The sequence below is a fragment of the Myxocyprinus asiaticus genome, chromosome 15 (genome assembly GCF_019703515.2).
Source record: "Myxocyprinus asiaticus isolate MX2 ecotype Aquarium Trade chromosome 15, UBuf_Myxa_2, whole genome shotgun sequence".
Classification (NCBI taxonomy): Eukaryota; Metazoa; Chordata; class Actinopteri; order Cypriniformes; family Catostomidae; genus Myxocyprinus; species Myxocyprinus asiaticus.
Genome location: NC_059358.1, coordinates 44,340,376 through 44,362,975, shown reverse-complemented (window position 1 = coordinate 44,362,975; position 22,600 = coordinate 44,340,376). Strand labels below are relative to the sequence as shown.

Genomic DNA, 22,600 nt, shown 5'->3' with positions numbered 1-22,600 from the left:
TATCCAGTATTTAAAATGAACACCAAACTTTGAAGCTGCCAGAGAGAAACAAACATTTATTATATGGATGAATTCATTACAAATTATACATTAAAGCTTATATAGACACAGATCTACGTAGAATATATGTAGCTGTGGGCGTGCGCATTAAAAAAACATCCAGTGTGTCACGGAAATCGACTAATCCACTACATCATCGCGCTGCAGTCCGCAGCGAGGACAGTCTTGATAGACTTATCATCTCTTCAATGGCACGAACGGTATAAGCTGTACAAAGCTCTTAAATCACATCTGATTTTCCACAGCTCATGTTGTCTGGAGTTCTTTGTATACTGAATGTTCTTGGACAGACATTTTATCAATGTTTTATCCACGGAACGATCCAAAAAACACTTCAAACTGCAGTACAGCCCATTGAAGAGACTGTAAGTCTATCCTTCACAGCCTCGTTGTCATTCACATTCAAAATCAAAGATGGCGCTAGCCTGAATAAAGTCTATACCTGTTTACTTCCTATTCTTCTTCTTCTGCAATTAAAGTCTATGGCAGCCTGCATAGCAACTGCATAGCAACCCACTGGCAACTACTCACAACACAGCATTGCGGTGGCAAATTTGGCGAGGCACGAATCACTTATATTTTCTTATATAAAAATAAAATAATCCTTTGTCTTACCTGAATAACTTTAGGACAGACTTAAAAATGTTGATTTTATGCTTTTATTATAACAGCTAAACTGCTGTGTACTAGTGTGAAGGAGCTTTGAAGGAGATGTTTGAAAAATGACAATAAAGAAACGAATTTAGACAACAACTGTTTCTCTGACACGCCAAAAAAAAAAAAAAAAAAAAAAAAAATCTTTAGCAATAGTTTACTGTCTGGTTGTATTTCTTGTCATTTTTTTTTTTTTTTTTTACCTGTTGTACTTGTTATCTTACTCCAACTGCAATGAAACTGAACTTCCCAATCAATAAAGTCTTATCTTCCCATATAAATTCTTTTTTTTTTAAATATATATACTCCCTAGGAGTATTAAAAAATAATAATAATACAAATGACTTATAGAAGACAATTGACCACATACAATATAGTGCAATAGAATTAATATGGACAGTATAGCTTAGATAATTTGGTTATGAGAAACGGTTGAGTTAATACTGAAGCCTTTTACTTTTTATTTGTGAACTTTGGTTTCTTGGCAAATCTAAGCACAGTTTGAGCACAGTTTCAGGAGAAAAAAAAAATAAAAATCTTAAAAGCAGGAGACTTAGAATATAATTGAATAGCTATCTAAAGGAAACAATTAATATATTAAAGAATCTGATTTGTGATTTTTCTCTCTTATGGGGATGTTTTAAAATGACAATGAAGACACTGAATATTCGTTTGTATAACGAATTAAAGTATCAAAGAATTAACTGTCTGGTATATAAAAACAGAATTTATTTTCTTTTCATATGAATTGTATAATTTAACTTTAGCCACTTTTCCACCATCGGGCCGAACGGTTCTGAGTATGGTACGGAATGGTTACAGTAGCATTTCCATTTGAGCATGGTTTGGTACGGCATGATTATAAACCGTTCTCACCCGGAATTCTTGGCACAGTTAGCTAACCATACTCAACCGTTTTCAAGCATGCTGGCTGAATGACTTTAGTATGTGGCGACTCGTTTAGTGTATCTTCATGATTTTATTATGATGTTCTAACTAGTATTGTAGCCTACATTTATTTTCTACACGCCTTTTTCATCAGGTAAGTAGATTACTAGCTCATTTAAACTCAAAATGCATCAATATATTCTCATATACTATTTTCATATAATACTTACAGAACATTTTGTCAATAAATAACCTTTTAAGCTAGTCTGGGAACTTTTACCTCTCTGGATGTTCGTGTACAGAGGTAAACACAAGCCCTCAGCAAATGATGGTAAACCTCGTGCCTTTTCCCCTTGACTTTCCATTTTGCAACATGGTCCATGTCTATGCTGTTTGTTATCAGAGTAAAACCAGGGACAAAGCAGTCCTAAAAACTCGCTCCAATGTTTACCTCTTTCCGTCACCAACAGACGGATCTGTTACGGACATTCTCCTGATTTCACAGCACAACAGTGGAAAAAGAAACTGTAACTCCACCAACTGGCCTGGATTGGTACGGAGCGGTATGATTTTGCGATGAGAACTGTTCGGCCCAATGGTGGAAAAACGACTATTCTGTAGATTTCCTCTTGGATCAATAAAATCTTATTTTTTTTATTAATCTGACACTAGCTGATGTTCTCAAAGTATTTAAACTCAGCTAAACTGTGACAATTATTCATTATCAATCATTCATGAAATTTAAAGAAAGAAAGAAAGAAAGAAAGAAAGAAAGAAAGAAATCATTACACACAAGGTTACATTGCACAGCTTTACGAATCATGCAGAACTTCATTGACTTGGTTTGAATCTGGTGCTGTAGGACTGCACAGCTGCCTGTTTCTAAAGACCGTTTCAAATTGACAGGTAGCACATTCAGATCAGTGGAGATTTGGTAAGTAATGAAATGTGAAGCAGATTTGAGCTCCTCATGGGCAAAGATTCACAAGAGTCTTTTCTATTTGTCTCCTTACATGAGGTAAAACATTTCATTACTCCTGGGCCTGCTTTATTATGCCATTTGGTTTGGGGGGTATCTCTTGGTAATGTGTGCCGTGAGGGGTGTGAAAACAGCATCAGCTGCCACATGTCTTTAATAGCTTCTTCCTTCATCTAATTCTGTGAGATGCCGCCTCAGTTCTGAGACAAAGAACATATTTAAAGTGGTAATAAGGGCAACAATTTTTGAAAGAGAGTGCCATTTACTTTAGTGTAGTGTTAAGATAAAAGCTAACACTCTGATTAGGTTTGGGAATCGTGAACTGGTTCTTTTTCAGAACCCGTTCCAAAAAGATTTTTGTGTTCTATAAAAGAATACCAAGACAATAAATAGACAACACATCTTTCAATTGATTTGCGAATGAATGAGCCTTATGATATTTTTTTTTTTTTTTTTAATGAATCAATCAGAAAGACTCAGAAATCAATCTTGAACTCATGAGTTATCAGTTTTTAAGTTACAATGCCTTTGGGAAATGAGGCCTAGAGTGGTTCTTGACTCACTGTATAACCACAAGTCATTATTTTCATCGTGTCCATCTCAAAATAAACAGAGATCTGTTACTGTGTTAATGTACTTAAGTCTTGTCAATGTAATTACTAATTGTTTATATAAAAATGTGCAACTAAAGATACACATTCACAACCGTTTTGTTGTAATTTAAGGATCTTTAGATATGTTTTGCAGCACTTTAAAGTATTATATGTTTTTACCACTGGCCTTTTGAATGCTTGATACTGATTGGTTGACAGACGTTCTAAGGTGTGCAATTATTTTCAAGCAATGTCTATAATTTCCTAAATTTATTTCAATTACTGTTAAAAAGCACCCTTGCGCTGTCACCCAATCTCACACACACTGACACACATACATATACATATGTGCACACACACACATCGAGTTGTGACCAACAAACAGAGCATTAATGTCAACACAGCCCATGACTTGATCAATACAACAGTTTCTATATTATCCGAAAATAAATGTTAATATCTGTGGAAAGCACCCTCATGCTCTCCCTCCCCCTGTCTTTTGCTCTCACACACACAGAGAACAGAACCTTCATGTCAGCGCACCCCTGCGACTCAGTGGGGATGTAAACAGTTATTTAGCAACGAAAAACCTATAAACAAGAAGGACAACAATGAGAAGTACACTAAAAGTTATATCTTGGCAATTTGAAGCAATGTTAATGCTGGCAAGAGTGTAACAAACAGAGGAAATCCCACACGTGATCTCCCTCAGTTTCTCTCTTTCTCTCCTCACACATACACACACACACACACACATTACCTTGTTACTTCAGTAAGTGCTCCAGTAAAGCAGTGCAAGCCTTGCAATCCTCCGTTGCTAGTTCTTAAGTGACGAACTAGCAACGAAGGCTCAGACTGTATCAAATCAAGATGCTGAATCTGTGGCGGAAGAAAGTAGTTCCACTCACAATAGCGTTTTAGGGAGGAAAACCAGAAAATACCTTGAAATAAATCCTGAACAATGTCTAAAGGTGTGGTACCCATGCTATAAGTGGAGTAATTGAAGACGGACACTGCATGTCTTTTAGTGATGTATAAATATTTCAAGACAAACCTAGCAAGAGCTTCATGATTTAGCAATGACATATGCATCTGTAAAAGCCACAAGTCAGAGTGAGGTAAAAAAAAAATAAATAAATAAATCACATTCAATTACTGAATTACCCATTAAGTACTACACTGCCCATAATCCTTAAGTGAGGCCCATAACCAATAAGAGAAGTCGATGTTACCATGAAAAATGCAATTATGCCAAAAAGAGCTAATAGTCAGTCTTCCTACCTTTGCAAACAACTCGTATATGCACATATTTGAATTATTTACCATTTGCATGTATTAATCATAACCCCTTTAGGATTTATTTATTTATTTATTTTTTCAGTTTAGATTAGTGATGAAAATGGACAGGAGTTTTAGGTAAATGTCACATTTTGTAAAAACTCTGTGAGTTGAAATACACAATCCAGAAATAATAATAGCATCAAAATGTAGAAGGGTTGGGACTCCTGAGAACATGTAATAGTTGTGTATTTAATATTTAATACTTTGTGATTTTCACATGTGGAAAAACCGGTGCTACAGATGTGACATCTCTCTTATAGGTGACAGCTGTAAAAGTGCCACTCACATAATGAGGGAAAACAATCCAAAACGCTTTGACACCTTTGAGACATCGGTATGATATCAATTAAGGCTGCACAATTGATGAATTAAGACTGAAATCGTGATATGGCCTTGCACATTTACCAAACCTCAAAAGCCTACGTTTTAAAATTAAGTCTGTATGCACTGCTTCAGTCAATTCTGCATGAGTGAACAACAGCAATATTAGATAAAATATGTTTATAATAATACAATTCAAACAGCAAAGTTTGTCAAAATTATCTCTGAAACACATCAAAGATCTACTGTAAGCAATAGTCAGATATCTATCGGAATCATCATGGTAAAAGAATGAGCGGTGGAGGTTCATGATTATCTTATTGATATTCATTTTATTTTATATGAAGCATCAGTAACCGTCAAGTACATAATGAATTATTATGGATATTTAAAATAAAGAAGGGACACCATTTACCATATACCATTATAAATGTCATTGTTTTAAGTTACGAGGCAATCACATGGGAAGTTGTCATGTTGCTACTGAATGTTCCAGTACCCTGACATTGACCCCATTCTGCTGAGTTACTGACAAGTGGCAAATTTAAAATATAGACTTAAATAAACATTTTCAAAGTGGTTTTGCTTCTTTGCTCAAAACTTTATTTTTCAATGGTATGGTTGAAATTTTTGGATTGGCCAGTACTTGTACAGTACATACCATAGTACCATATGTACAACGAACATACGTAGTGTTATACTGTATTGTAATTTATGATTTGACTACACCATTCGCAATGCTTCCAGAAGAGTAGGCATCTAAAAAGTGGCCTGCCATTGCTTCGAAAGTACCAAAATAATCGTTAATGGAATTGTTCAGTGGAATTGCAATCTGAATGAGAATCCTTAATTTCATTACAAATTCCCATCCCTAACTCTAATGTCTCTCTGAAACAGATGCCAACTGCAGTGAATGAATGAAATGAGTCAAAGAAATCAAAACAAAACAGTATATTGGGCCAAGCAGGTATGGAGAAAAAAAAGAAAAAAGAGAGAACAACGTATAGAGATGGGACATCTAGCCAAGCGGAGATGTGATGAACTACAGAGCCGCCCCACTGTGAATGTGTTGAGATAGAAACAATCTTCTGTTGACTTTCATCCAAACCTCAAACTCACAAATGAGAAGGTCTCTGAAAGCAGCCGAGTGTCAGGAAACTAGAGCAGCTGTTATAGCTCCAACCTGCCAGTGTGTATGACACATGTTTGACAGCCCTCATCCCCACCTCACTGACAAGCACGATAAATACTTCCTCCCCCTGTCAGACAAGTCTGAACTCCACACACTGCTGACAGGTAAAGGGTGGAAGATGTCACGTCACGCTGTTGTCAGGTTTTCTGGTTTGTTTGTCGTTCTGTTAGCAAAGTACAAGTTCAGGTGCACTGTACCTTGCTGCATGAGGGAGCCCACGCCAAACCAGAAGCTGTTCAGAAGGGTGAAGTTGTTTTCGACCACATCGGAGCCTGGGTTGCAAGGATGGGCGTCGTACCACTCATACGGACTGAACCTGTAGCAAGAACCAGAGAGAGGGACAACTTTACCTTTGCTACTAATTAACAGGTCTGTAATTGCTGAAACACTAGCGGCACTAAACAAAATTCCAAAAAACACGATTGTTTCCCAAATTTCCCAGTGGTCAGACTAACAGTTAGTAACACCCTAAACTCATACTATTGGTTGAGCCAGAAGCTGACGTGTTGGACCGTTCAAACAAACAGAAAACAAACCCCTAACCCTAAGTGTTGAACTTTTTGGAGCACAACTCATCGCATTTCAACGCTTTTGTGTCATTTCTTGAGGAAAAGTGTGCTATTACATTTCTAAGTCACCAACTTCATGGCGGCAAGATTTGGACAAGCACTACTAACATATTCTTCAGAAATTTGTTTAAGCTTTATTGGCTTTATATGCTGTGAGATTTAATATTTCACACTGTTAATAGTACAAAATGCTATTTGCTCTTCAAAAGAGTTGGAAGAAGCTGCATTTAAACACTTCAGGATATTTCTCTCAAGTGGCAAGGGCGAACAATCTCAGCTCATTTCAACAGCTTGTTGAACTATTAACTATTAACTCTAGATACTTCAAGTAACTGCAGTCTGTAAGTTCCTTTATACCAGCTGTCCCTTAATAACATCTACAGTACAAAGAACATCTTAAAGCAGATGCCTCCTAAGATGAGCGACACAGGTATCATCAGGGGACTTGTTAGCAGAGCACAAGCACCGCAGCAGGAAATTGGCAGAAGATGACACCTTGCATGACTATGCATGAGTACATTTGTTTGGCCTGGGAAAATTTTTTTTTTAATTTTTTAATTTTTTTTTATTTTACACCTGTTAACTCTTTCACTCTCTTTATATTAAACACAAAACAAGTCCACATAAGCATTTTAAATAGAAGTATTTAAAGGTTGAGGGTTTTATTTAAATGCCACTGGCATCACCATATGGAATAGCAAAAATAAGCATTGCTATAGGCAGCCATTACAGCACCAATCAAACCAACGGCAACAATGACAATAATATTTCATTGCCTAAAATGATCACCAAAGATGGTATAATCAATGTGGTTCAAAAGTCATAAGTAGAACTGCTTATAAATGTTGACCAATAGGTGGCACTGTCACCAAATGTATATAGTAATATCAGGGCATTGTCACAATGCTACACAAAGTTTTATGTCAACACATAATACACGAGAATGGTTTGACCTATCAAAAAGCTTTAAATAACTTTTTTGCTAGCATGTTTGTTAAGATTATCTGACCCAAATGTGGGGAAGATCCTATGAAAGCTGTAGGTGGAGTTTAAAAAACTAGGTTTTCTTTTCAATTTAAAATGGTGGATGGGAAGGATGGCCAACCATGGTAAAATTGGCCATTTTATTCGCCGTAACCCAAGGAATGTGAAGAGACCAGTGACAATAAGACTTATGACAATAAGACAAACTAATTAAAATGTATAAGCATATTTAAACTTTTCGTTATATTTTTTTACCACTGGGCTCCAAATTTTTAGGTACCTTTAGGACATGGTGTCAATGACACATACCAAGTTTTGTAATTATAGAGCAATGCTTTTTGTAAAATATAACATTTGACAACAAATTTCAGAATGGCCAATGCCCAATATGGCCAACATTGGAACACTGGGTATCATTTAACTCTGTATGCCCCAAGAAATCTCATGATTTTATGCAAAAAGAAGTTATAGACAAAACTAACCATTTTCATATTTCTTGACCGGAAAGTGGCATTGTGCCGAAACTGCTTAGGTACCCTCAAGACATGATGGCTACAACATTGACCAAGTTTCATTTCAATATGCCAAAGTGTTGCCAAGAAATAGCTTTACAACCTTTGTGGCATGTTTGCTGTCAAATTTGTTATAGCATTATATGAGAACGGTGTGGTCTATCATAAAGCTTTTGATACATTTTTGTCACGAGTGTCCCTAGATGATACACACTAAATTCCATGATAATCCGATGTACAGCCTAGGAGGACTTCAAAAAAAGTTTTTTTTTTTTTAGAAAATGTTGAACTGTTGGTGGCGCTAGAGTGTTTGATTTAGAGACTCTGAATTCACTACAAGGATATTTTAACTCTCCTATATCAATAGGCCAAATTTTACAACTTTTTACCATATGGTTCAATGGGCTGCCATAGACTCCCAGCCAGAAACATTTGGCATAACATACTGCCATACTACTCTTACTATATCTACTGTATATAAAGCAGAAATACAAGGAGTATCAAGGTACTATGCTATTCCTTACATAGTAGTTGTTTTCAGAAAGTTTTCTCAAACACTACCCCAATCTGCCATTGGTTGGACAGACATATAGTCCCGCCCCAAACTCATGTCATTGATTGAGCCAGTGTTGCTGTATCAGGTTGGTCGGGATGCTCAAACAAACAGAGCCACAGTGTTTATGATCGTCTGCGAAGTCAACCCAGGAATGGCTTACATATTTCTGCATAATAAGCTGGCACAGGAGACGGTATTTTAACATCGACAAAATTAGACACTTCACCTGTCAAGCTTCTAAATTTCAAGTCAGAGAAATTCAGAAAATAGCCTTGATAATGAATAAAGTTCCCACATGCTATGTGAGCCACTGACTTATCTCATTGTTTAAATCCAGCTAACATATTGGAAATAATTGAGTGGCAACATGAAACTGCTAGTATGACTAATTTGTCCTCTTCCACAGTATCATGTATACTGGGTATTTACTCATCTTATTCAAGTACAGAAAGTCAGACAAAGTTAATTTTCTGTATATTGTCTGTGATTGTAATTAAGAATAAGTCTATTTATCTTCTTCTTTGGTTGTAAGCATAGATTTTATTGAACTACTTGAAGCGCTAACTCGCACACAATTGACACCTGACTAATGTGATGTTTGTTGGGAAGATAAGACCAGAAAGATGGTGGAAAGAAAATCTATTATTACACACTGACTGAAGCATAAGATCTGAAGTTTTTATTTGTATTCCATTAACCATTTTTTATCTTCTCAATATAATTGTATATTTTAAGAGCAGTGTTGCTTTGCACCCTTAAACCTCACAAAGATTGTGCCAGCTAATCAACCTAGTTTAGAGATTTTATGCTCGACATTGAAACATTATTTACAGTGGCCCAAAATATATTTAGACACTTAAACCACACTTGCATTGCATTGCACTATATAAGACAACAAACCAAGTGGCATTAATTCAGTTGTCATTGGTATGCAGTTGCTAAGGTATTCAGAGTGGTTTTAGTGTTTTGCTATGGTTTTGCTTGGGTGCTCTGGATGGTTTTTAGGTGGTTGCTTACTCGACCAAGTCAAAAGAGCCCTCCTCTAAGTCTCTATGATATTCTGGTCTCTAGATCTGGCTCTGGTCCCAACTTCTATGTAGTCATTGAGACTTTTGTCGTCCACTTTAATGTCCAACAAGTCAAAATCACATGTCCAGTTGCTTACAAAAGTAATATTACACATCTCCTCAAGAAGCTGTTAGATTTGAGGTATCAATCATGTCGGTAGCACAAAGTGTTCAGTACAAGTTACAAATACATAGGGTTAGGGGTTTGTTCAAATCTCTAAACACAAGTATAAGCTATAGAAATATTGATGCTTGCTGTAGCAAACACCTCTAATAACTGATTACTTTTTTACTTTTGGTGTGTTTCTGTGTGAATTCAAGGAAATCATTTCAAGGTATGTTTAAATGGGGTTTTGCTCACCTGGCGATGACAAAGAGCACACAGCTGACACCCAGGTAGGCCAGCAGGATGTAGACCCAGATGTCAGGGGTCATGGGGTTGAGGAAGGAGAAGAAGCCGCTATTGGTGCCGTTAGGTCTGTGGTACAGGATGCTGATACCAGTGTTCAGGAAGGGTTTGGAGAAGTCGATAGCTTTCTCCCGCACAAATGTGATCGTGAGAGGAGCCACGGCCAGATCGGCTCTCTGGAAGACAGGAAACAAAACATCAGATTGAAGAATTTTTTGGAGACAAATAACATGGAACAGACACAGTCTAAAGTCTATAAATATTCTACTGTAATACACACTGTTTTCAAACAGATTCCAGAAAACTCTGCCCATTTCCATTGGTTGTAAAAACATATAGTCCCGCCCCCAATTCAACACCATTGGTCGAGCACTGAACAAATTACACAACAATGTCATTTTCATGTTGACTGTAAATGGCACCATGCACAATATCTGAAGGGCAAATTAGTACAAACTGAACAGCACAATTATCTGAAAAAAAAGCACAATAGCTATTAAAGTTTTAAAGAAAGGAGGTATCTACTCTATTAGACGGTGTACAAATTGAGCAATTACATGCTGTACTTTCTATAACAAAAAAAAAAAGTAATAATTTTAACATTTTTATTGATGACCATAGGCGAAGGTTTAAGCAGGGATGGTAGAGAAGGATCCCTAACAACTTTCTGAAAATCGGAAATGTCTCTACCAACATTTGGCCAATTTTCCTCACAACTCAGACTTGAAACAACATTTGAAACCAATTCATATACAATGTAAATATAAAAAAATGTCAATGGAAAACACATCGTTATGTCCATACCGCAGGAATGTTCTTGAGGATGTTCTCTAGTTCTGCGGCTTTCACGTGATTGCTTTAAATTCAGTGACCATCCGCCACAAAACGTTGTGTCTTAGTGGGTAACGGTTTTCCGAGCAGCTTCGTGTAGGCAATTATCCTTCACTCCCCACCACCGGCTGCTAAATCTCACATCTGCTGGTCAGTGCCATGGTGTATCACACTGGTGTGCCAGGGTGTACAACTGCCACCCACAAATGTCCCAACCCAAATAAAATGACATGTTTTCAATACTAGGGGTATAAACTTTAAAATAAAATGTTTCTGTTTACATTTACAGGGCAGTCACAGATGAACCAAACCCCTCTATACTCCCTAAATGCAAAGAATATTCAGTAAAAATTTTGAATCTTCCCACCGTTAAATGTTTTCTTTTACTCGACACAATGCTTACACATTGATTTTTTAAAATCCAGAATGATTTATTTGAGCCACTGAGTCTAAAACCTGGTGTATTTTTGTCGATGGTCCCAGATAGTGCAATTTGTCCCTCCATTTACATTTGTGTCTTCACCATATTTTGGAAAATAATTATGAATTGCTCCAAAATAATAAAACCAAATCATGACCGAATTTCAGATTCCAGGACTAAACAGGACTACTCCATTGATAAAAGTGCTGTTAATTTGTTAAAGTCATTTTAACCAAACACAGGCCAAGAAAAAACAAATAGAGCTAAAAAGAAATGAATGGAATGGTTGTATAACTTCACTTTATTGCACTTTAGTTCTTGTGCACCCTGTTTTCCCTTGGCACACCCAGAGCCCTCTGGCTACAGCATTTTTGCTTATATTTGTTTGTGTATGAGTCTCCTCACTTGCTAAAACATTGATTATATATGATTTTGCAATTAATTTGATTACTTTTAAATAAATTGACAGCCCTCATATATTTACACTGTATATTTCTATTATTGTCACCACTGTGAGAAATATTGATATGACAGCATACAAAGCAGTCTATCACTCTCAGTAACATGGGCAAATTCACACCCCAGAGACTCAAAGTCAGAATTGCCAAGGTGACTCAATTGTTGAAACAAGTGGCCTAGTTTCTTTTCTGTCTGCTATTCCATTCCCTCTCTCTCTATGAATCGCAAGAGCAGGAAGGCGTTCACTCGCTGATGTCTGGCTGCATATTTAGAAGGTCACCATTTACATCGCCTTACCCTGCTTCCCTCTCTCCTGGGTTGGACAGGAGGTTAATGAAACCAGATGCTTGGTGCACGCTTCACTGCACCCTTCCCCCTAACATGATTAAACTCGCAAAGGGGTTCAGACTCTGCTCTTACAAAATACTGCAATCCAGCCATCATTGAATGGAGCTTTTCCATCATAACCTGATGTCCTTTCTTCATTCTACCACAAGACCGCTGTTACATTTCATTCTGTGACCCGTCCTGATGATTGGACTGCAAATTGCATTGGCATTCTTTGTGTTGTTCGTTCTGTCCTGCAGTCTGGGCTATGGCCTTTTTCTTTTCTTATTTAGTCGTTATTTAATAAAATGCAGTGCTTTTTATTTATTTATTTATTTATTTATTTATTTTGATTAACAATTTTTTTTTGATTCACGCATTAAACACAGAAAAAACAAAACATACACTATCGTTCAAAAGTTTAGGGTCACTTACTCATTCTTTATTTTTATGTTATTTATTTTTTTATTATTTTTTTTTTACATTTTAGAATAATAGTAAAGTCATCACAACTATGGAATAATGTTATATTTTAGCATCTTCAAAGTGGCTACACTTTGCCTAGATTTTGCAGAAATGTACTCTTGGCATTTTCTCAACCAACTTCTTGAGGTATCACCCTGGGATGCTTTTTAAACAGTATTGAAGGAGTTCCCATCTATATGTTGGGCACTTAGTGGCTGCTTTTCGTAATTATTCGGTCCAAGTCATCCATTTCAAAAACTTTTTTTTTTTTTTTTAATAAAATTTTAGTTTTGTAATTAAATAAATTAATATGTTGGCACAATTATATTTTTGTCTACAAAACTAATTTCAAATATTTAAGCATACGCCTTCAGATCAAAAGGTTTTTAAGATCATGAGAAACATTTCAGGCAAGTGACCCCAAACTTTTGAACGGTAGTGTATATACATAATCACACATACTGACAACTACACCTCTTTCTCACTGCCCCTCCCCAACAGCCCTCCAGAAATGCCAGATATATGCCCCATTTCCCCAAAAACAAGTCCAATTTCCCCAGTCTTCTAAATGACCCTTCTATAAAGGCCGCCACCCTCCCCATCTCCAAGCACCACTTCTGAAATGAGGGCGCTCCAGCTGACCTCCATCCCCTTAAAAATATCTGTCTGGCGATCATGACACTGGTTGGGACCCAACACTTTATGTGTCTATACTCTACATCGATGACCGCCCCATCGCCCCAAAATACAGACTCTGGGGTAAAATGAATCCTGAGTGCCTAATACGTCACACACAAAACTCTGAACCTTCAACCAAAATTCTTGGATCTTAACACACCACCAAAAGACATGGGTTATGTCTCCATCTTCTGATTGGCATGGCCAGCAGGTGGGTGTGTCTTTAAGACTAAGCCTATGCAATCTAGTGGGGGTCCAATAGAATCGATGTAAAATCTTGAATTGCATAAGGCGCACCCTTGCGTCTCTAGATGCAGATTTGACATTTCTTAGAATCTTAGCCCACTCTCCCTCCTCCAATACCAAGTTTAAATCTTTCTCCCATAGTCTCTGGATAGAAGTTAAAGCTCCGTCCCCCAGACTCTGAATTAGCAGGGAGTAATACACTGAATCCTCATGACCTTTTCCAAAAGCAGTAATCACCCCTCCCAGAGTGTCTGCCGCTTTAGGGGGATGTATACAACTCCCAAAAATAGAACACAGCAGGTGGCACAGTTGTAAATACCTAAAGAACTGAGATCTGGGAATCCCAATATGTTGAACCAAATTTTCAAAGGATCTCAACACCCAGCTCTCATATAGGTCACGGAGTGCAGTAACCCCCCTCACAATCAACTCTGACCAGCAGAAAGGAGACTAATTAATACTCAATTTTGGGTTCAGCCATATGCTCGAGGCAACATTTAAATAAATGTCCGAATTAAACACTCTGAACACTTTTGTCCATACCGAGTGCAAATGCGAGATAACGGGGTGTAAATTAACTTCTCCTGTTTGTTTGATAGAAAGGCTTTGCAATGGTGAAATGGGGCAAGAACTTCCTATTCAATACAAAAACAGGGAGGGGCTCTTTCAGGTGGAAGTTACCAATAAGCCAAATGTCTGAGACCGAACGCATAATAATAAAATAAATTCTTGGGTAGGCCTAGCCCACCTTTGTCAATCGGCCTATGCAGCTTACTGAAATGTAATCTGGGATGCTTACCATTCCAAATGAAGGATTTAGCTACGCTATCAAATTGCTTGAAATAAGAGAGGGGGACGTCTATAGGGAGAGACTATAGCAGGTAGTTGAATTTTGGAATACAATTCATTTTAATAACATTAACCTTCCCAATCATCTATAAATGTAATGAAGCCCACCGGCCCACATCGCTCGAAAACCTTTTTAAGGGTCAAAATTAACAAATTTGCTGGGAATAACATACCCAAATACTTAATGCCATGTGTGGTGAGCAGGGCGGAGCCGAGTGGCATCTGGGCAGAGTGAGGCCGGGAAGATAAGTGGCGAATGCCTTTCACCTACGTGCCACACTGGTCTCGCGTTCCAGCCAGGGGTGGCGGGAGTACTTAAGGGGAAGAGATAGCGGCAGATGGGACAGAGAGATGCGTGAAGCTATTTGTGTGTAGTGTGTTGAGCTGAAAAGCCAACAGAGATTATGTGTAGTGAAGCTGAAAAGCAAACGTTTTTGGCCTTATTGTGTGCAACTGAAAAGCGCAACAATAAATGTCTACGTGTTCTGTCAAGCCAGCCCCAGAATCCTCCTTTTCACAAATTGTTACACCCTGTTTGGGCCACTGAAATGTGCCTGGCTGAAAAGCCGTTATCGGGCAGTATGCTGTCAGAGCCAAAGCTTCAGATTTAGACCAATTAACTCTGTATCCCGAGAAAAGGAATTAATAATTCTGTGGAGGCAAGGCATAGATCTAGTAGGGTTGGAGACAAATAATAAAATATCATCTGTGTAAAGCAAAAGCTTATGCACCACACCTCCTGCCATCACCCCTGGAAAATCATCCTCCTTTCTTATCGCGGCTGCTAATGGTACCAGGGCAAGACAGAACAATAATAATGGGGAAAGAGGGCAACCCTGCTGGATGCCCCTATCCAGAGTAAAGTAATCTGAAATTAATACATTTGATTGTACCGCCGCTACAGGGTGTATATTAAGTAACTTAATCCATCCAATAAAGGTATTCCCAAACCCATACATTTCCAAAATCTTAAAAAGATAATCCCATTCTACCATATCAAACACCTTTTCGGTGTCAAGTGAGATGGCAGCAACCAGAGTCTGATCATTTGCCATTGAACACATGATATTGATGAAATGCCTAATGTTATCAGTAGACCTACAGCCCCAAATAAACCCCACCTGATCTATATGTATAAGAGATGTCATAACTTAATCTGTTAGCCAAAATTTTTGACAATATTTTAACGTCTATCTGGATCAGGGAAATTGGACGGTAACTCTTACACTTGCTTGGATCTTTGTCCTTTTTAAGAATCAGACTGATCGGGGCCTGGGTAGCTCAGTGGTAAAAGACTCTGGCTACCACCCCTGGAGTTTGCTATCTTGCTAGTTCGAATCCCAGGGCGTGTTGAGTGACTCCAGCCAGGTCTCCTAAGCAAATAAATTGGCCCCGTTGCTAGGGAGGGTAGAGTCACATGGGGTAACCTCCATGTGGTCGTTATAATGTGGTTCGTTCTCGGTGGGGCGTGTGGTGAGTTGAGCGTGGATGCCGTGGTGGATGGTGTGAAGCCTCCACACATGCTATGTCTCCGTGGCAACGCGCTCAACAAGCTACATGATAAGATGCATGGGTTGGCGGTCTCAGACACAGAGGCAGCTGGGATTCATCCTCTGCCACCTGGATTGAGGCGAATCACTACACCACCATGAGGACTTAAAAGTGCATTGGGAATTCCAAATCGGTTGAGAAAGGGGAAAAATCCCCCCCCCCCAAAAAAAAAAAAAAAGAATCAGATTGATCTGGGCATGCGTCATGGTTGGCGGAAGCTTCCCATTCTTTAATGATTCCATATAAACTTCTAGCAAAAGTGGAGCCAATTCTGTAGGATAAGATCTAAAAAACTCAGTGGCAAAGCCATCTGGCCCCCGAGCCTTGCCTGTAGGCAAGTCCTTAATTACCTCACCAAGCTCCTCCAAGGTTATCTCAGAATCAAGAGAATCTTTTTGCTCATTCATCTGTTAAGGGACTTTTAATAGTTCCACGAAGTTTCTAATATCTTCATCAGTAGATGATGACATGATACTATAGAGATTAATGCTTTCTTTAAAAGCATTATTAATATCAATGGCCGAGGTAAAAATTTCACCACCAGCAGATTTCACTGAGGAAATGGTAGAAAAAGACTCTCTCTGCTTTATATATATATATCCAAAAGATTATCTGTTTTATCCCCCGACTCAAAGTATGATTGTCTTGCCCTGAATTGCCAAAACTCCACCTTCCACGACAAAATAGTATTATATCTGTATTTCAATCGGGTCAATTCTCTGAGGCCATCAGATGACATTCGGCGCTTCAGCTCTGCCTCAGCACTTTTAATATTCCCTTCCAACTCCACAAGTTCTCGTACTTTGGATGTTTTGATGAATGAGGCATACGGTATGATCCAACCCCTAAGAACTGCCTTGAGTGGCTCCCAAGCCACAACCACAGAGGATACTGAGGACCAGTTGGTCTCCATATAAACATTGATTTCAACATTTAACACTTTTTGTAATTCAGGATTTTGCAAAAGGGAAACATTAAAGCACCAACTATATGATTTATTTTTCTCCATATGTGGCAACACCTCTAAACTCACCAGGGCATGATCTGAGACTAAGATGTTTCCAAATGAGCAGTCAACAACAGATGAAATGAGGGACTTAGATATATATATATATATATATATATATATATATATATATATATATATAAATCTATTCTAGAATAAATCTTATGGACTGATGAAAAAAAATTATAGTCCCTACCGGATGGGTTCAAAAAGTCTCCAAATATCTGTAAGGCCAAGATTTTTACACATCCTGTGAAGCATCAGTGTTGCTCTAGGGGGTATACACACTTTTGCTTCTCTATGATTAAGGACCATTGAGTCCATCAATAGATTAAAGTCTCCTCCCATTATTATATCATGAGGGGTGCCAGCGGCTTTCAAAATCCCTTCAAGATCTATAAAAAAGCATTGATCATCAGCGTTAGGTGTGTAAATATTAGCCAAAATTAGACTTTGCCCTGAATTTCTGCTAAAACAATAATGACTCTTCCTAATTTATCTTTAATCTGTTTGAGACATTTGAAATGTAGCTGCTTACTTTTCAGTATAATGACTCCCCTGCTCTTACTTGAGCCAGAACTAAAGAAAACATGTCCACCCCATATCTTCCCAAATTTTTCAGCTTCATGCAGGGAAAGATGTGTTTCTTGAAGAAACACTGTATCATATTTCTGACGTTTATGAAGAGAAATAACTTTCCTTCTTTTTATGGGGTGCCGCAACCCATTCACATTCCACGTGGAGAGAGACAATCCACTCATACTAACATTTGACATTATGACATATTAGAAAAAATAGATTGTGTGACAAAAAGAAAATTATAAAGACCACATTCCAACATTAGAGCAACAATCAAACCCCGAACATCCCCCAGAAAAAAAAAAAAAAAAAAAAAAAAAGAAAACCGTGCGCATCCCTCTACACTCAAACAGTCTATGTACGCCTACGAGAGCCCCCACGACAACTTTACTGTCGGATTGCTCAAGTCCAATGTTTCTATAAAACTTTTGTAAAACAGAATTACACAACAGAAGATAATCTATAAAACAAAGAATAGGCAGGATAAACACAAAAAAAAATTGTAGATTCATCCACATCTCAGTTTCCTCGGACAGTCAAACAAATGTGAGCCGGCCCATTCAAATGCTACATGAGTGCAACAAATGACCCAATCACTCCAATGTCCTGCAAGAAATACTCCACAAAACAAACTCCAAACAACAGGAGGCATAAGCACAAAGAACATGCAGATTCATCCACAACACTCTCCCGAAGGAGTGCTGCTACACAAAACAAATTCCAGCCGCTAGGCAGAACCAGCACAAAAAGAAACAAAAAAGGCACTCAGCTACCTCGGATGATCAAGTGGATGTTCAGTGAGTCAGGCACGCTTGGCTGCAACATGACAATCACAAATAACTTACTCAATCATTTACTTTATGAAGGACATTGCTTGCTGGGGACATGTAAATACTTTACGGCCATCCTTAGTATCTATTCTCAATTTGGCCTGGAACATCAGTGCAAAAGCAACCTTCCATTGATGTAAGAATTTCTTGCATTCTTTGAATCGATCAAGTTTCTCTCTTGTCGAATTCGCAAAGTCTGGGAACAAGAAAATGCTGTAGTTCTTCCAAGAAAGCCTTCCTTTACTCCTAGCCTCGTGTAACACAAGATCTTTATTGGATGATCTCAGAAATTTGGCCAGAATTTATCAGGGCCTGTCTCCCTAAGCGGATCGCCGAGCCGGGACCCTATGAGCTCGCTTAATTTCCAGCTTATGGCCTGTTATGTCAAGCAGATTCGGAAAGAGCCCGTCCAGGAATTTCACCATATTCTGACCCTCTGCTCCCTCAGGAATTCGAACAATTCAGATGTTATTCTGCCGGTTACGATTTTCCATATACACGCTCCAAATCCACCTTTGTCGCTAGCGGATTAACAGCTAATTCCCTCTCCGATGACTCCAGATAATTGATCCATTTCTTAACATCCACCACTCTTGTAACCATCTCGTCTCCATGGCCGTGATCGATCGACATATTGCAGCAAGATCCTCCAAGTCAGCAACGACCTTCGTCAGCATTGTTGTTGCGTTCAACAATTGTCGCCGAATTTCATTCACCTCTCTGACCAAATCGACTCCCTGGCTCAAGGCCTCCGGAGGGGCATCAGCTTGAGCACGTAAGTGTCTTTTAATGTCTCCAGAGCCCGAGGATTTTGAATTCTTTGACATATTGTCTTCCTAGAACAGTTATGGATCAGGGTGTATCGAATCTCAACGGTTTATGACAAAAAGTATCAAAACTAACAAAGTGCGCAGAGCTTGCCGTTCACACGTCCGAACCTTGCATGGCATCAAACACCTCTTTTGCGGCCACCAAAACACACAAACAGCTGTTCTGACTTACTCCACTGGCTAGTACGGTCAACATAAACTCGCAGCGCCCAAACTGGGCAAAGCATATGTAACCATTCATGCTCCTCCGACTCAAATGGAGGAGGAGAGAAAGCCTGAAAATTAATAGTCTGCGAGCAAAATGATGTAGAAATAACCTTGGGCAAATAGCCCAAACGAGGTCTTAACACAAATTTGAATACCCTGGTGCAAAATCCATACACAAAGGATTGACCAACAGGGCATGCAAATCACAGACTCTCTTAAACGATACTTGAGATGGCCAGTACGGCACCACTAACAGAAGCTGAACCTGGTCCTCCCGAACCCTCTGCAGAATGCATGAAGACGTGCTCTCGTTCACTGATATGCCAGCGCATCGCTGCCCGGTGGTGCCGGGGGCAAGAGAGAAAATCAGAGGGGATAGTGTGACATCTCGCTCGATGCGAACATGTCCACTTCCGCTCTGTTGAACCTCCTCCAGATTTGTTCCATAATCTGAAGATGTAATGTCCATTCTCCAGGTGTCAGACCCTGTCTGGTTAGGAGATCCGCCCCCATCTTCAGCTGGCCCCGAACATGTATGGCTCATAGAGATAGTACATTGTCCCATGCCCACAGAAGAATGTGAAGTGCTATGTTTGAGGAAGTTACACATGGCTTGATGTGTTGAGGCCTGCCGGCCCGTGACCTCGCGGTCGGACCGGGTGTTTCCGGTCCCACATGAAAAGCAACCTGGAGAAGAAGGAAGAGAGAGGGAGGTCACTCCGACAGTGCCCTTTAACTCCTGAGGGAGGTCACTCCTCTTGAGTTTGGCTTGACCAATGATAAAGGTGCTATTTTCCAGTGGGAAAAGTTCCTTTGTTTGGAAGCTGACTCATTTGCATGATTGGAGTAAGCTGGCAGTTTGTGCCCCTTTATGCTCTGATTAATATAACAAGCATACAATGCATGCTATAAGGAGGTGATATACACCAATATGCAGGGCGTCACACAAGGATTAATTTGATAGGAAGCATGATACCAATAATTTTACATTATCTAGTGGTTCTGTCATAAAGCATGCATAAAATGGTATACAGTACAAAAGACACAATACGAGACAGTAATAATCATACACACATTGTCCTGGGGATATGCATGTACCATTTATAGAACAGTTTATCTATAAATTAATGAAGAAAAGTCTGTTTTATGGGCTTTATGTGTCTTTCCTATGGGGGAATGGAGTGAGTTACTCTCCCCACATTCCTTTGCTTTTGCATGTGGCTACCTTCCCCCACCTGGAATGTCTCTGGGGTCCACTAGTTGCTGGACCAGTGTCAGCAAAGGGGGAGTAAAAGCTGATAATGATCAGTGGGAGAGCAGACATCTCGGAGTCTGCTTGGGACTACTTGGACCTTTGCTTGTTATGGTCTTGAGACATCTGTTGGATTATTCATTAAATAATGAATAATTGTGTGTCTGATTGGTCCAGATGCTTCATACATCCCCCCTTTCGAACGTTGTTGTCCATCCTATAGACAACAGCGAGTGACATCAAAGGTGCAGAAAGATCAGACACACATCCGGCACACAAGGCTGGAAGGCTGTGGTGGGCTCCCTGGTTGTTTGTGCCTCCTGGAGTGGTGGTTGTGCCATGGCGGATGGTGTAGACAGTAGCAAGGTTCAGGTCCCTAGGCTTATGCAGCAGGTGTCGAGGCAGCAGGTGCCTTGACAGTGTCACCTGTCATCCTGAAGTCAGTTCGTTTGGGACAGGTGTTTGTTTGTGGTTGCATAAAGTGGTTATGTGAGTTGTGTAGTGTGAATAGAGTTTCTAGTACTGGTGGCAAGAGGGCAGCAGGTGGTCGTTCACCCTCGGTTCTGTGCCCAGTAACAAGGCATCTGAAGTCTGCAGTGTCACTCTGCTCTAGCAGCTGTGCCGACTTGAGCTTGCCTCAGTTGTGCTGGGCAAGGAGTCGGAAGTTTGTTCTTCCTAGTGCTCCTCAGGTGAGTTCTGTTCAAGGAGCTCTTTTGCTAGTGTCAGCAGCTCCTGTAACTGAGAAGTATGCGTGTCCTGCTGTCTTTGTGCAGCCTCTGTTTGGCACCTGTGTGAAGAGTGTGGTGGAGGATGTTGTTGTAGACTGCTGTGGGGCGTCCTGTGGTGTTTGCAGGGTGAGGTTGTTCTTTTCCATGGCTCCTTCCAGTGGTTGGTCTGGTACCTGGGTCTGTTGCCATGGTGACGGTTCTGCCCTCTGCTGGCTAGGAGCTTTTTGTTGAAGGGTCTTGCATTGTGCCAGCTTTGGATTCTGGGTTTTGCCGTTCAGAATCACTGGGGTCTTACAAACCCTTTTTGAGGAGGCCTTGTGTTTGTTAAAGGCCTTCTGTGTCAGGTCAAGCAGTTGTTGAACAGTCATTGTGTGGGGGCAGGCCCTAATGCGTAAATGGTGACTTACAATAGGATGGAGGTTACGGAGGAAAAAGCTCTTGAAGCTGGTGTCCTCCTCCATCCCAGGTTTGTTGCGAGCTCCGAAGTATGCTCATCTGAGTCTGTGGTAGTAAACATAGGGAGTTTCAAGCCATCATAAAGGAATTCTCAGACCCAGAGTCTGAAAACGGACTGAGCACTGCCCTAGACACCAAACAGGGCGTTTGGTGTCTAGGGCAGTGCTCAGTCCGTTTTCAGACTCTGGGTCTGAGAATTCCTTTATGATGGCTTGTTTCAGCTGCTGGTAATCTGATTGGATGTTTCCTGGCAGCCAGAAAGCGTCGCAACTCTGGGCTGGAAGTGATCCAGAGCAGATAGAGTCTATCTGGGTGGTTCACACTGGTCAAAGAATGCAGGTGAAAGTCAGTGTCTCAAAGGTAAGCGTGGACGTCGTGTTCTCCTGCGAGATCTAGTGCGAATGAAGGGATGTTTCTGGCCATTCGGTTGAGGTCTTTGAGTGTCACTAAACATGTTGTTTCAGGGTTTGTCTGAATTAATCCTTTTTCCTTTTGTGGTTGCAGAGGCTTTCAGGAAACTGGCTGGTGAAGTGTTAAGCAGAGGGCTCTGGCTCCTCCCCCCTTTGTGCCTGTGTGCAGGGCTGGGGGAGTTTGCTCTGCTAATGTGAAGTTCAGCAGGGTGACTTTTCATTGTGGGGTCCATTTGCAGTTGGTAGGACTGTTTCAGTTCTTTTTGGACCATGTTAAGCTCCTCTTTGATGCTGCAGAATTGTTGAGTCAGGGTTTGGACTTCAGCTCTGGCTGCACACAGATGACCTTT

At 39.7% G+C, this 22,600-nt stretch overlaps 1 protein-coding gene across 1 annotated transcript in view; it reads right to left on the bottom strand.

The window, feature by feature from the left end:
• Positions 1–22,600, bottom strand: part of LOC127452519 (glutamate receptor ionotropic, kainate 3-like) — a 221,813-nt gene that overhangs the window by 37,581 nt on the left and 161,632 nt on the right. The window contains exons 11-12 of the mRNA XM_051718017.1: positions 10,078–10,301; positions 6,226–6,344 (exon numbers count right to left, since the gene is read on the bottom strand). Of these exons, the coding sequence (XP_051573977.1) occupies positions 6,226–6,344; positions 10,078–10,301 (343 nt within the window). The remainder of the gene's footprint in view (positions 1–6,225; positions 6,345–10,077; positions 10,302–22,600) is intronic.